This window comes from Ovis canadensis, chromosome 14, assembly GCF_042477335.2.
Source record: "Ovis canadensis isolate MfBH-ARS-UI-01 breed Bighorn chromosome 14, ARS-UI_OviCan_v2, whole genome shotgun sequence".
NCBI classification, from domain to species: Eukaryota; Metazoa; Chordata; class Mammalia; order Artiodactyla; family Bovidae; genus Ovis; species Ovis canadensis.
The window spans coordinates 62016868-62032873 of NC_091258.1; the positions used below are offsets into that span (position 1 = coordinate 62016868).

A 16006-nucleotide genomic window follows, 5' to 3' on the forward strand; every position below is an offset into this window, starting at 1 on the left:
GGGGAGGGGGCGCGGTGCCGCGGGGCCGCCTCCCTCCCGCCTCCCGCCCTCCCTCCCGAGCCGCCGCCGAGCTCCGCCCTCCGCGCCGCCCGCCGCCCGAGCCCCGCCGCCGCCACCGCCGCAAGGGGGGAGGGGGCGCAGACCCGAGGGGCCGGGCGCGGCGGCCGCAAGCCCCCGACCCCCGCCCCGGGGTCCGCCGCAGACCCCTCTCCACTGCGGAGCCGCCGGCCCGCCCCCAACCCCTCCCCAGCCCCACCTCCAGCCCAGCCGGCTTCCCCAGAGACCACCAGACCACGCCCCGACTGGCATGGGGACGCTTGCAGCCCCAACGAAGACCTCGGATCTTGTCCTGATACCTAGGGGGACTCCAGATCACGTCTTACCGCATTTGAGAACCAAGACCATGTTTCTCAGCCACCCAGGACCACAAACCACGTCCTGCTCTCCTTGGCGACCTCAGACTGGGCCCCACACCCATCAGGGACCCTAGACCAGACCTCCCAATCTAGGGGGGCCCCAGACCATATCTCAAAATCCAAGAGGGTCCACAGCACCCCTACCAGGGATGCTAAATCATACCTAAACATTCAGGTGGACCCCCAGACCACACCTCATCCCTCAGGGACCCCAGATCACCCCAACATCCAGAGTGGATCCAGACCATATGTCAACATCTGGGGAGACCCCAGATCACTCCCTTGGGGGACCCAAACCATGTTCTATAGCCACTCAGGACCACAGACCATATCCCACTCCTTCCTGAGGACCCTCTATGCCCCTCTGCCCTCTTGACCTCAAACAATTCTCTGCCCCCTAGTAGAGACTCTAGACCATGTCTAACTTCTAGGGGTGCCAAATATAACTCTTTTCCTCATGGGAGACTCTAGACTTTTCCAATTACCCCCATTAGACCCCAGAACATCCTCCCCTCCAAGGCACTCCTTGATTTCCAGAATGCCCAATTTGCCCCAAATTCTTGATCGTCTTCCCTCCCATGCTGCCCTCCCGAGGACCTGCCTCATCCCTGTTCTTATTCTCTCTCTTGAACCCTCCAGGCCCTTCCTCCACCCTGTGACTTCCATGGAACTGAGAGTTCCTGTTCCTTTCTTGTTCAGATCCCTTTGCCCAACTCCTATGGAACAGCTAACCCCCAGAAGGGGATGACAGGGGATGAGATGGTTGGATGGCATCACTGACTCAATGGACATGAGTTTCAGCAAGCTCTGGGAGTTGATGATGGACAGGGAAGCCTGGCGAGCTGCAGTCCGTGGGATTGCAAAGAGTCGGACACGACTGAGCGACTGAACTGAGCCTCTCTCCCACTGGGTATCTCAGACCACTCTCCATCTCTTTTTGAGATATTCTGGCCTCTAAACCCAGCAAGCTCTCCCCTCAAAATCTGTCTTATTTCATGGGACTTCCCTGGTGGTGCAGTGGCTAAAACTCTAGGCTTCCAATGTAGGGGGCCAAATTCGACCCCTGGTCAGGGAACTAGATTCCATATGCTGTAACTAAGATATAAGGATCCCACATGCCACAATTAAGACCCAATGCAACCAAATAAAAATAAGTAAATAAAGGGGAAAATCTTAACTTAAAAAAAAAGATCTGTCTTATTGCAATCCCCTAGGTCCCTGGTGGCCCAAATCCCTCCCATTTTGGATCCCATTTGGATTCCAAGGTCTTCCCCTAAACCCCTTCTCTAAATTCTTCCTACTCACATCATCACATGGAGCCTGCCCCGCACCCCCAGATCCAAGACACCTCTGCAGAGCTTCCCTCTGGGGAACCTCACTTTAGTGAACCACTCACAACCCTTAGATCCCCCTGAGGACACTCAAAGTCCCACTCCCCACCCCTGAGTCTCTAGATTTCACCCTCCCCACCACCATCACTGGCTTCCCTGGTGGCTCAGTGGTAAAGAATCCACCTGCCAATGCAGGAGACTTGAGTTCCATCCCTGATCCAGGAAGATCCCCTGGAAAAGGAAATGGCAACCCACTCCAGTATTGTTGCCTGGAAAATCCCATGAACAGAGGAGCCTGGCGGGCTACAGTCCATTCAGTCCATAGGATTGCAAGAAGTCAGACTTAGTGACTAAACAACAACCACCACCACACCACCACCACCCAGCCACCATTCCCACCTCTCACCCTGATATTGGGTGCTCGCTGCCAGGACATGGAGGACTAGGGCTGGAAGAACAATAACAATAATAGCAAAATTGGACACATGTCCAACCCTACTATGTACCAGGATTGGATCTAGGGGCTTCACATATACAACTCTACTCACTTCTGGTTTTTGTTAAGTTGCACACTTTATTTTTTAAATAATTAATTTTTGGTTGCATTGGCTCTCCTTTGTTGTGCATGGGCTTTCTTTAGATGCAGTGAGCAGTAGCTACTCTCTAGTTGTGGTGCACAGGCTTCTCATTGATGTGAGGCTTCTCTTGTTGCAGAGCACAGACCCAAAACACGCTGAGCACTTCCATAGTTGTGGTGCACAGTCTTAGTCACCCTGAGCCATGTGGGATCTTCCCCGACCAGGGATCAAACCCATGTCCGTTGCCCCAGCCCCCACATTAGCAGGCAGACTCCCAACCACTGGACCACCAGAGAAATCCTCCATTCACTCTTCACAGAAGCCAAATGAGGACTATGACCATTTTACAGATGAGGAAAACTGAGCCACAGAGAGGTTCAATCACTTGCCTAAAATCACATAGATAGAAAGTGGCAGAACAGGTGGAGGCAAAGAAGAAAGAGGATAGGGCAGGTCTGGGATGGATGGGAGTGGAAAAGGGGGGTGGGGTGAGAAGATAATAAAAACAGAGACAGGGAGGTCCCTGGTGGTCCAGTGGTTAAGAATCTGCCTTGCAATGCAGGGCACACTGGTTCAATCCCTGGTCTGGGAAGATCCCACAAGCTGCAGCACAACTAAGCCCATGTACCCCAACTACTGAACCAGTGCTGTAGAGCCGAGAGCCATGAACCAAAACTACTGGAGCCCTGGAGCCTGTGCTCCACAACAAGAAGCCTCCACAATGACAAGCCACTCTCAGGGACTGAAGAAAGCCCTTGCACAGCAACCAAGACCCAGCACAGCCGAAAAAGAAGATGCCGTATGCCTCGAAGCGACTAAACCTCTGCGCCACAACCAGAGAACCCACGTGCTGCACAAAAGATCCCACATGATGCAACTAAGAGCTGTTGTTCAGTCACTAAGTTGTGTCTGACTCTTTGCAACCCATGAACTGTAGCACGCCAGGCTTCCCTGTCCTTCACTATCTCCCTAAGTTTGCTCAAACGCGTGTTCATTGAGTGTAAGTGATGCCATCCAATCATCTCATTCTCTGTCGCCCCCTTCTTGTCCTGTGCTCAATTTTTCACAGCATCAGAGTCTTTTCCAATGAGTCAGCTCTTCGCGTCAGGTGGCCAAGGTATTGGAGCTTCAGCTTCAGAATCAGTCCTTCCAATGAATATTCAGGGTTGATTTCCTTTAGGACTGACTGGTTTGATCTCCTTGCCATCCAAAAAACTCTCAAGAGTCTTCTCCAGCACCACCGTTCGAAAGTATCAATTCTTCGGCACTCAGCCTTCATGGTCCAACTCCCACATCTGTACATGACTACTGGAAAAACCGTAGCTTTAACAATACAGACCTTTGTTGGCAAAGTAATGTCTCTGCTTTTTAATAGGCTGTCTAGGTTTGCCATAGCTTTTCTTCTAAGGAGCAAATGAATATTATAATAATCATAGAGACAGAGATGGGATTTTCCCAGCAAGAGTACTGGATTGGGGTGCCATTGCCTTCTCCGAGAGACAGAGATAGAGAAATAAAAAGCCTGAATCCAGGCAGAGATAGCCTCACTCACAGAGCATGTCTAGCCCTGTGATCTCTGGCTCCTGCCCACCTTTTGACCTCATCCCTGACCACTGTTGTCTTCCAGACTCAGTAATGAATTTTCTCTTCCTCCAACATATCATGTCATTACAGCCCCTGGGCCTTCACACTCTTTTCCCCTTCCATGGCTGATTTCTTCTTTTCATTAAATTCTTGTTTTTTTTTTTTCTTTTTTTGACAGGAAATAGCATTTATTGGTGAGCATGATTAAGGAGGGGACAGCGCTGATGCTCACGAGTGCAGGGCCCGTCATTTGTCCAGGGGACCGCGATTTGTATCTGACCCCACAGCCCAGGATGAGTCGCTTTTCTGCCGCCATGTTTTCAAATTCATCTGCATTGAACTTGGTAAATCCCCACTTCTTGGAGATGTGGATCTTGTGGCGGCCAGGGAACTTGAACTTGGCCCGGCGGAGGGCTTCAATCACATGTTCCTTGTTCTGCAGCTTGGTGCGGATGGACATCATGACCTGGCCAAGGTGGACCCTGGCCACTGTGCCCTGGGGCTTTCCAAAGGCACCGCGCATACCTGTCTGGAGGCTATCAGCTCCAGCGCAAGACAACACCTTGTTGATGCGGATGACATGGAAGGGGTGGAGCCATACTCAGATATGAAAACCATCTTTGCCACCGCTTTTCACCATGTACTTGTTGGCACAAATATGGGCAGCCTCCAGGGCTTCAGAGGAGAGCTGCTCATACTCATCTGACACCATGTGGCCATAGAGTGGGAGCTCATCCACTTTGGCCTTCTTACGCCCCAAGCTGAAGACGCGGATCTTAGCATCAGGGACACCTCGGCAGAAGCGGGACTTTGGGTACGGCTTGTTCTTACAATACCGGTAACACTGGGCGGGGTGGTGGCACATGGCAACACCAGGATCTTCAGTGACATGCTGAAGGGAAAGAGAGCTTCATTCAACTCTTAATTCAAATGTAAGCTTTTAAGAGAGCCCTTCCTTTACCATGACCAATTTATATCCTCACTGCCACCGGTTGTCCTGACGTCTTCAGATTACTTTGAAATACTTTAAAAGTAAAAATGGATTAATGAATGGGGGACTTCCCTAGTGGCTAAGACTCTGTGCTCCCAGTGCAGGGAGCCTGGGTCCAATCCCTGATCAGGGAACTAGATCCCACATCCCGCTGCTAAGACCACGTGCAGCCAGATAAATAAATAATTTTTAAATGAATTAATGGATGGATAGATGGATGGCTATGTGATAAAGCAAGTACAGTCAAAATGTCAATCTAGAATCTAGGTGGTAGGTATATGGGTGTTCAGTGTAAAACTATTTCAGCTTTGCTATATGTTTGAAACCTTTCACGATAAATGTTGGCAGGAAGAAACTGGAGGACTCTTCCAGGGACTAAAGAAGCAACAACAACAACAACAATAAAAACCCAAACTGGTCCCACCCTGTTTGGGATTTCTATCATCCCATCAAACTCATTTTTTTTCCTTTATAGCCTTTATCACTCTTGGTAACATTCTTGCTTGCTTGTTTGTTTACCTATTTATTCATTTGTTGCTTATTGTCTCTTAACTGAAATGTAAGCCGCCTGACATGTGGCATGCACACCAATTTCCTCCAGTCCACCACATTTCTCCAATATTGGCACCAGTTGTTGTTTAGTAGCTAAGTCTGTAGCCCGCCAGGCTCCTGTGTCCATGGGATTCCTCAGGCAAGAATACTGGAGTGGGTGGCCATTTCCTTCTCCAGGGGATCTTCCCGACCCAGAGACTGAAGCCATGTCTCCCACATTGGCAGGTAGATTCTCTCTTGTCAGGTGGAACCACCTGGGAAGCCCAATAGATGCTTTGGTAAAACTGTGTTCTTGAACTCCTCTTAGGAGAAGGTCTGGGAGATAGAGCTGCTGCAGACTCACTGTAGAGCCTACACTCAGGAATAAACATGGTCTTCCAGCCTGGGGCCACTAGAAGGGGAAGGATATATACCCCAGAGGCAGGGGAATGCTCCATGAGATCAGGGAATGTGAACTGGCCTGAAAAAGAAGGCGACAGATGAAAGCATATAGTGTGATTATTTCCCTCCGGCCTTAATTCCTGACCCAGACCTCCTAGTAGAGATCCAATCTAATGCTTCCACAATTTAGGCCCCACCCAGAAGCACAGGCTCCACCCCCTGTCTCTAAAGCCCCATCCCACAGCAAAATCCCTGCCCTATCTGACCTAAATAAGTAACACCTCTCAAGCCTAAGTCCCACCCTCACAGCCTGAGCCCCACCTCTTTACCTTAGACACCATCTTAAAATTTGTAATATTCATGTTTCTTCAGTTTGGGTCCTGCCATCACCCAAGCCCCACCCCTCTATCCTAGCCCCACACCTCCAGCTTAGACTCCACTCCAAAAGAGTCAAGATTGCAGCCTAGGAAAGAGCCCTTCAGGCCTAATTTGAGTACCCCATTCTCAACTCTGACCTAAAGTCCAGTCTTCACCTATTCAACATGAAACCTGCTCACTTTCAAGGTTATCAGGGAGAAGTACCCCAGGGAAAACCTAGGGAGCCTGGATCTGTGGGAACCTAGAAGGGAGGTTTACTTTTTTGGGCTCCAAAATCACTGCAGATGGTGACTGCAGCCGTGAAATTAAAAGACACTTGCTCCTTGGAAGAAAAGCTATGACCAACCTAGACAGCATATTAAAAAGCAGAGACATTACTTTGCCAACAAAGGTCTATCTAGTCAAAGCTATGGTTTTTCCAGTAGACATGTATGCATGTGAGAGTTGGATTATAAAGAAAGCTGAGCGCCGAAGAATTGATGCTTTTGAACTGTGGTGTTGGAGAAGACTCTTGAAAGTCCCATGGACTGCAAGGGGATCAAACCAGTCCATACTAAAGGAAATCAGTACTGAATATTCATTGGAAGGACTGATGGTGAAGCTGAAACTCCAATACTTTGGCCACCTGATGGGAAAAACTGATTCATCTGCAAAGACCCTGATGCTGGGAAAGATTGAAAGCAGGAGGAGAAGGGGACAACAGAGGATGAGATGGTTGCATGGCATCACCGACTCGATGGACATGAGTGTGAGCAAGCTCTGGGAGTTGGTGATGGACGGGGAAGCCTGGTGTGCTGCCGTCCGTTGCAAAGAGTCGAACAGGGCTGAGTGACTGAACCGAACTGAATTGAGAAGGGAGGTTGGTGGAAAGAGAGGAAGAGGTTCCGTTTGTACCACCCCTCAAAGGTGTGGCCCCAAATAAAAAGCCACAGCCCCACTGTGCCCACTTTTCCTTGTATAGTGGTATTCTGCTCTGACCTCTCTGATTGGTCCCTCCTTGTATAGTGGTATTCTGCTCTGACCTCTCTGATTGGTCCCACCACGAGCCCTCTAGTCAAACCTACTGTTCATTGGCTGCCGCTGCTGCTGCTAAGTCGCTTCAGTCGTGTCCGACTCTGTGCAACCCCAGAGACGACAGCCCACCAGGCTCCCCCGTCCCTGGGATTCTCCAGGCAAGAACACTGGAGTGAGTTGCCATTTCCTTCTCTATTGGACTGCCCCTCAAAGTCACCCTCTCTGGTTGATGCCTGCTTTCCAAACTCCCTGCTCCTGATTGGGCAAATCTTTATACATGCCTGTCTCTGACTAGAGCATTTGTGAATGAACCTGGAGGCAGACAGATGTTCAACTATGTTGCAAGCAAGTAGTAGCAAGCAAAAGAAGAGATAGAGGAGGAAGAGGGGGTTCCCTGAATCTCCTTTCTAAGAGAGGGAGTGGCCATGGACCACAGGATAGCCTTGGGTTAAAGTTCTAACCATACAGACCACTAATGGTGTGACTTTGGGCAACTCCTTTTGGTGTCTGTGCCTCCGTTTCTTCACTTGTAAATCGGGGATAATAATGATACCTTCTTCAAAAATAATTGTAAGAGTTAAATTAGTTGTAAAGTGCTTATAGAAATACTAAGCACATAGGAAGCCCTCAGAGTATTAGCTGTTATTACCCATTTCATTGTGTAAGTTCATGACCTTGGACAAGTCCTTTTGTCTCTTTGACCTCTGCAGACCAGAAGTTGCTTGACCTCAGCGTTGAATGACCCCTCCCATTCCCTGATCTCTAGCCTTCAGGGACTGAGGCTATGAACGGAGGGAGGAGTAGAGACAACCCTAGCAGAGAAATGGGGTGGGGGGCACCAGCATATGTGAAAGAGAAGGGTTGAGCACCTCAACCCAAGCCCACCCCCAGAATATTGAGGACTATCAGGATCTCTCTATGGCCCAGTGTAGGGTAATTCTAACCTGAATCCCTCAGGCAAGGGGCATGTCCTGACTGGGGACAAGGGGGCAAAGGATGGGACAGTGTGGGGCAATTGAAGGCATGGCGTGTTCAGGCTTGGAAGCTGGAGGAAGGGTTGGAGCTGGGCTCGTGGGCCCTCACCCAGGAATGACAGGACTGGGGGAGGGGCAGCTGGGTCCCAAGGTCACTCGGTCATTGTTACCATGGCAACAGCCACCTCTCAACTGGGAACCTGGAAAGAGGTGGGGAGAGGGAGTTCCCAGATTCAGGGAACTCAGGGTAGAGAGAGGAACACTCAGAGACCTGGAGGAAAAGCAGAGCGAGACAGTGATTCAACTCTTTGAAGACCTGCCCATCTCAGAATCAGCAGAGCCTAGGACACTGTGGGTGCTCAATAAATGTCCCTCAGAAATAGAAAGCCTGAGAGCATCAAGTGACCAAAGATGATGAAAGAAAGAAGAATCGCCACAGGGGGAGGGCAGTGTCCCTTTCCTGCCTCCTCAGCTTTTCATACTCCTCAGGGGTCCTCTGAGAGTTCTGATTCCTCCTAATCCTTTCCAGACCTGGGCCCACAGGCCCACCCAACCCCACAAATCACTCACCCCTCAGCAACTCCCCAGCCCCTGAAGCTATTATATTTGACATTTATAACAACTTCAACAACTTTTCTGCCTTCAAAATCTTCCTGCTTGGGGGATTACTGAGAAAATTAGCATAGTTGCAAACTACTGCCTGCAAGGGTGGGAAGGTGAGAGGTGGAGAGACAGGCCCTCGCCCTCTTTACTCTCAGGGACTCAGGTGACCTTGTTCCTCTTGGAACGAGGCCCCTCCACAGATTCAGATATTCCCCCAGTTCCTCTAGGAGACCCAGGCCTCCCTCATTCTCCTTAGGAAACCCTACAGGCCCCTCTCTTTCTTTCAGAGGAACAGGTATGGAATCCTCCTTGTCCTCCCAGAACTCAGCAGGCATCCACTGGCTCTGCCTGCCCTCTACTGGTCCAAAACTGGTACTGCAGGACTGCCACCTAGTGCCCACAATGAGGAACAGAAAACTGAGCCAGAGCTGAGGGTCTCTGAGTTGTTGCATTTTAATATCTTTAAGGTCTGGGATGTTCAGGCCCTCCGGGGTTTGAGTTCAGGTTCCCGGCCCAGAGGTCAACGAAAGAAAGACAGCTTCTCTTTGAGCCAAGCCTCGGTGAGGTCATCAGTGGTGCGGATTTCAAACACCTGCACAGAGAGAGGGTTCAGTTTTAGAATCCACTCAGGAACTGAAACAGTGAGGGCTCCAGCCCTTCCCTCCTTCAGACCCAGAAACCCAGCTCCCTTCTCCCTCAGACCAGGAGTCCTGACCTGCCGTGGGGGACCTCCAGGGTGGAGTCCCCCACCCTCCATCAGCCCTCGGATCCCAGACTCTCTTCCCTCACACTCAGGAGCGTCGGCCCCGGCCCCAGACCTTTGTGAGCTCTGCTGTCTGCACCAGCCTGTTTTTGCTCCCCGCGTACATCATCTGTTGTTCAGGCTTGCAGCCTGTGTGGAAAATAGAAGAGGAAAGCATAATTGGGGGATGCCAAGGTGTTCTCTAAGGCCCTGGTAATGTCCTACCCTGGAAAAGGAAATGGTATCTCCCCCTCCAGTATTCTTGCCTGGGAAATCCCATGGACAGAGGAGCCTGGTGGGCTCAAGTCCATGGGCTCGCAAAGAGTCAGACACGACTTGGCGACTGAACAATAACAGTGTCCTACAGGCCCCGGAGTTTTCTAAGAATCCCAGGAATTGTTCTAAGGAGGTCCCTGGAGGCTACAGTCAGAGTCTTCAGAGTTGTTTGGGGGCTGGAAGTTATTCTAGGGTTCCTGGAGATGGTTTAGGGGCCAGACAGGGGTTGCCAATAAAAGGAAGAGCTGAATGTGCTTACACACCTCAAAACTAATGAAGATGGGGGTTTGGGGCCCTCACCTCCACCCCATTGCCCTCTCAGCATTCACTCATCACACACACCACACTCTCACACAGGCATCTATACACACGCACACAGTCACACACACAAAATCAGCAGTCATGTGCACATACACACACTTACATTCAAACACACACACGTACACATCCCCACACAGAATCTAACACCCCCTTCTCAGGAGGAGTAGAGCTGTGTCTCACCTACAGGGCTGGAGAAGATGAAACACAAGGGGTAGGACACTCGGCCATCGGCGTGCATGTACTTGTAGCTGTAAACCACGAACCTACAATAATGAAAGGGAATTCAAACTCAGGCCTTGGCCTGGAGCTCAGGCCTAATGCTCATTACCTGAGACCACAGCCTAGAAATCTTGCCTGAGTTTGAGAACATAGGGTTAACCACTGAGACGGAGGGTACTGGCTTCAAATACAATAAATGATTTAAAAAATAATAATGGGGGAAATTAATAATAATAGGGGAATTCCTTGGTGGTCCAGTGGTTGGAAATCAGCCTGCCAATGCTGATTGGGTCATGGGTTCGCTCACTGATTGGGAAAGACCAGGGCCGCGTGCCGCAGAGCAGCCAAGCCTTCGTGCAATGGCTATTGAGACCATGTTGCAGCCTACTGACATGCTCACGACCAGAGTCTGTGCTCTGCAACAAGAGAAGCTACCATAATGAGAAGCCCGCGTACTGCACCTAGAGAGCAGCCCTCACTCACCGCAGCTAGCGAAAGGCTGTGCATAGCAACGAAGAACCAGCGCAGCCATAAATAAGTTTTTAATTAAAAAAATAATAATAGTAAATGCTAAATAGAATCACCATCTGCTCCAGCAATTCCACTACTGGGTATTTATCAAAGAAAATGAAAACAATAATTCAAAAAGATATATGCACCCCCATATTTATTGCAGCCTTATTTATAATAGCCAAGAAATGGAGAAAACCTAAGTGTCCATTGACGAATGAATGGATAAAGATGTGGTGCACACACACACACACACACGCATGCACACAATGAAGTACTATCCAGCCATTAAAAAAAGAATGAAATCTTGCCATTGCAACATGGATGGCTCTTGGAGGGCATTACGCTAAGTGAAATAAATCAGACAGAGACAAACGTCTTATAATCTCACTTATATGTGGAACTGAAAACATTAGAATAAAGAAAAACCATCAAGTTCCTAAAGAGAGAGAACAGATGAGTGGTTGCCAAAGGTGGGAGAGGGTGAAATGGGTGAAGGAAGTCAAAAGGTAAAAGCTTCCAATTATTTTATTTCCAGTTATTTATTTTAAATAAGTCCTAGGGATGTGATATACAGCATGGTAAGTATAGTTATTAATGCTGTATTGTATATTTGAAAGTTGCTAAAGAAGTAGATATTAAAAGTCCTCATCGTAAGAAAAAAAAATGTTTTAGAAACTATGTATATGGTGACAGATGTTAGCCAGATTATCATGGTGAACATTCTGTCATACAGTATATACAAATATCAAATCATTATGCTTTACACCTGAAAGTAATATATTATACGTCAAATAGAACTCAATAAAGAAAAAACGTTTTACGAGAAAATGGTTTTGGAACTTCCCTGGAGGTGCAACCGTTAAGACTACAGAGGCAGGGCTTTGATCCCCAGTTAGGGAGCTTAGATCCCGCATGCTGAGTGATGTGGCCAAAAAAAAAAAAAAGTAGTAAGCGCTTATTTGATTATTCACAACAACGCTATGATGTAGGTACTATTATTATCCCCATACTACATATGGGAAAATCGAAGCCCAGAGAGTGAAGCCATTTGCCCAAGGTTCTATGGGTGGATTTGAACCCAGGAAGTTGGCTGGTAGAGTAGAAGTGCTCAACCACTATGTTTTACTGTCCAGCAGTTTAGAATGAGGGGCTGAGACCAGGGCCAGCTATATAATTTCCCAAACCCAGTGCAAAATGAACATGCAGGGCCCCTTGTAATAAACACAAGAGAAAGCCTTTTTTTCCTTTCTTCTGCAGTCTCTTTCCAGACTGATCTTGGTCTTTTAAACTTTCCTGTTTCAAGTCATGTGCTGTCTTGGGCATGGGGACACTCATGGGGGAATGAAAATGCTCACGGGCACGCCCTGGAATTTATCTTTCAGGAATGAGCACCGCCCCCCTGCCCCTGACACTCCCTGAGTCTGCAATTAGGCCCCCTGCCTGGGGCAGAGGGCATCAGCCATCACTGGGCAATGTGGGAGTGGGGAGCTGAGAACCCATCTAGGGCAGGACATGTGAGCTGAAGGAGGCTCCAAGCCTCCAGCACAGGTTCCACTGTCCTGTCAGACTTCACACAAAACAGATTCAGAGATAAAACTATAAAGAATTTCAAGATAGCAGGCATCAAGCCCTGCCTTCAAGGCTCCCTTCTGGGTCTGGGGCCCTGTGTGATTGCACTTGTCAGATGCCCAGGGTGCTGACTGAGATCTAGAGCCTGAGATTGAGGCTTAAAGTCCTAGGACACCCAAAACTCACCACATTAGAGATGAAAAAATCTAGAGACCAGTTTTCATAGAAGTGTCAAAAAACTCTTCCACACACAAAAAGCACCAGCCTCCTCTGGCTTCACATAGGATTCTCCCCAATCACTAATTGTCAAATAAATCCTTTCCTACTCAAGGTCTTCCCAAGCATTGAAAAATAAAGAAATTTTAACTTTTTTTTTTAATGAAGCAAATGCAATGTTGAGACCAAAACCTGACAAAGTATGTACTAACATCACGTATGACTATTAGCGTAAAATTCTGCAATAAAAGTTTGGTATACAAACCAAAAGTCCTGTGATAGGAACTCAAAGACAAAGTTTCAAAGTCCACGAATAAGACTGGACCCCAAGTGGCCCCTCAGTCTGTAACCCTCCGTGGCCTGACCTTCCCCTTCTTGCCCCAGGATACCTGGGCTGTCTCTCAGGCAGCTCCATTTTCAGTTCCTCTGGAGAAATATTCTGTGAGGGGTGAGGGGAGGAGAGAAAGAGAAAAAGACTGCCATTAAAGGAACATGTACTCTGTGCCAAGGCACTCATCCAAGAAACACACAGATTATTAGCCCATTGATCTCTCCCCAAACCCAGAGGGGTAGGTCCTGTTATTATCCCCATGTTACAGGTGAGCAAACTGAAGAGGAGTTAAGACACTTGCTTTTTTCTAAACAAACTACAAGGATTAAATCACTGAATTTACAGATAACTCGGAGGTAAGGACTGTTATCACCATTTCACAGATGAGGAAACAAGAGACCTATACAGGCAGAGTCCCTCGCCCAGGGTCACAGCTAAGCTGGAACTTGACTTCCGGGTTTTTGCGGCTCCCAACACCAGGCTCTCAGCATCAGTCACAGTCTCTTGGGCCTCCCAGTCCCATCCCCCAGCCCCTCACCTGAAATTCTTCCTCCAGCACCACCATCTGCCGGTCTTTGTCCACCTTCACTGAGGAGCGAGGGCATACGTGGGTCAGACGCCCTTGCCATCTGTCCCTATGCTTCCTCCCCACCCCCATTCGTTCCAGGAGGGAAGATGACACTCACTTATTATGGCTGCATTGTCTGTCTCTTTTCGGAAGCGGAATTTCCTCAGCTTTTCCTTTAGCTCTGGGTCCACCTCACACACCACCAGGGAGTCGGACTGCCAGAGGAGCCCAGTTAAGAGCTGAGTCCCCTGGCCTCAGCCCTGCCCCTTTCCCCAAACCTCAGTTTCCCCATCTACTAATAACGAGGAGGGGCCCATAGCCCATAGATTGCCTTTGTGAACACTGGAGAAATGTACCCTTTCCTCTGGGCTGGACTGGAGCCCTCTTGGCAGGTGCCCTTGGGCTACGCCCGAGGTTCAGGGATCTGCTCGCCTGGGGCTAAACCCGGAACCAGCATCTCTCTTTCCACAGCCTTGACCTCCCATCCACAGTCTGACCTTCACCCCGGCATCCTCCCAGCCCTAGTCCCACTCCAGCCCCTAGCCCTTCCCATACGACCCTGGCCCTCTACCATGACTTTACTGTCCAGGGGCCTCTTCTTTCCTTGGTTCCGCTGTCTTCTAGGGGTGGGGACCACAGCTCAAGGGGGCGGGGTGTGGGGTAGGGGAAAAGTTTCATCCACCACCACATCCTGTTTATGCCCATTCTGAGACAACTGTCACATATGGCTCCTCCCCCTCCTTCCTTCCCCTCATCTGTTGGGACCTCCCAGGCTTTGCAGTCACGCAGACTGGGGTTCAAGTGCTGCCTGACTGTGTGGCTCTAGCTAAGTAACTTCAACCATCTGATTCAGAATTGTTATGAGGATAAAATAACTTCACATATCTCCCAACATGGTGGACAACACCCAATACACCATAGGTAGCGATGAGCTCTTTTTTTTTTTAATTTTTATTGGAGTATAGTTGATTTATAATATTGTGTTAGTTTCAGGTGTACAGCAAAGTGAATCAATCAACTATACATATTTGCACTCTTTTAGATTATTTTTCCAAGTAGGTCATTACAGAGTATTAGGTGGAGTTCACTGTGCTATATAGTAGGTTATTATTAGTTATCTAATTTATATACAGTAGTTGCTGCTGCTGCTGCTGCTAAGTCGCTTCAGTCATGTCGGACTCTGTGCAACCCCATAGAGGGCAGCTCACCAGGCTCCCCTGTCCCTGGGATTCTCCAGGTAAAAACACTGGAGTGGGTTGCTATTTCCTTCTCCAATGCATGAAAGTGAAAAGTGAAAGGGAAGTTGCTCAGTCGTGTCGGACTCTTAGCGACCCCATGGACTGCAGCCTACCAGGCTCCTCTGTCCATGGGATTTTCTAGGCGAGAGTGCTGGAGTGAGTTGATACAGTAGTATACACATGTCAATCCTGATCTCCCAACTTGTCACTCTCCCTCTTTCCTCCCTGGTAACCATAAGTTTTCAACATTTGTGACTTTTTCTGTTTTGTAACTTTTTTTTATATTCCACATATAGCAATATCATATAATATTTGTCTTTCTTTGTCTGACTGACTTTACTCAGTATAACAATCTCAGGGACGGTCCATCTGTGTCATCGCAAATGGCACTTCTCATTCTTCTTTATGGCTGCATACTATTCCACTGTGTATATTGATATATACCACATCATTTTTGGAACGTAACACATTTTCTTTATCCACTCCTCTGCTGATGCACATTTAGGTTGCTTCCATGTTTTGGCTATTGTAAACAATGTTGCGTGTACCTTTTCAAATTATTGTTTTCTCCAGCTATATGCCTAAGAGTGGAGTTGCTAGATCATGTGGTTGTTCTATATTCGGTTTTTTAAGGAACCTCCCACTGTTTTCAATAGAGATTGTACCAATTTACATCCCATCAACAGTGCAGAAGGGTTCCCCTTTCTCCACACCCTCTCTAGCATTTTTTTGTTTGTAGACTTTTTTGATGATGGAATGATAAGCTCTTTAACTGTTCCTCCAGGAAGCCTTCCTGGAATCCACTACCCCCTAATCTGGAATAGTTTAATTCCAGAGCTAAAAGGAGGAACTTAGAAATGTTTGCTGATCAAACTGCCACTTATTAGGTTGATGGAGAAATGGAGGAGAAAGAGGAGACTCACCAGCACTCAGGGAATGCTGCATTTTTTTTCCTGCAGTTATTTAACCTCATGGGCCTTATAATGGGCACTACAACAATGGTGTTTAATCCTATCAGACCAGTACCTCCTTTATTATGAAGAACATTTTGTATTGTTCTTCCCAGTTCCCATCCTGGAATGAAATTCCTAGATAAGGCAACTTATTTATACACATGAATTCTCCCTAAAATCAATATAATGTCCTAACTATCATATATAGTAGAAATAAAAGGGAAGTAATTTATGAGAACCCCCTCTGTATTTCTATGA

At 48.3% G+C, this 16006-nt stretch overlaps 1 protein-coding gene and 1 pseudogene across 1 annotated transcript; both read right to left on the reverse strand.

Annotated features, from left to right (window-relative positions):
* Positions 1-4137: 4137 nt before the first annotated feature.
* On the reverse strand, positions 4138-4780 carry LOC138418120 (large ribosomal subunit protein uL16-like; annotated as a pseudogene).
* Positions 4781-9231: 4451 nt separating this feature from the next.
* Positions 9232-14277, reverse strand: GMFG (glia maturation factor gamma). Its single transcript, XM_069549051.1, has 7 exons — positions 14129-14277; positions 13676-13772; positions 13528-13577; positions 13048-13097; positions 10322-10404; positions 9621-9694; positions 9232-9394 (listed from the first exon to the last, which is right to left on the reverse strand). Exons 1-7 carry the CDS (start codon positions 14129-14131, stop codon positions 9323-9325), a joined length of 429 nt encoding a protein of 142 aa, XP_069405152.1. The 5' UTR covers positions 14132-14277; the 3' UTR covers positions 9232-9322.
* Between the last annotated feature and the right edge of the window lie 1729 nt (positions 14278-16006).

Bases quoted from the DNA above. Each gene is read 5' to 3' on its own strand.
- GMFG (XM_069549051.1), bottom strand. The intron at 13,098-13,527 runs GTGAGGGGCTGG...CACCCCTCACAG, and splicing joins TGCTGGAGGAAGAATTTCAG to AATATTTCTCCAGAGGAACT. The intron at 9,695-10,321 runs GTGAGACACAGC...TTTTCCACACAG, and splicing joins CATCTTCTCCAGCCCTGTAG to GCTGCAAGCCTGAACAACAG.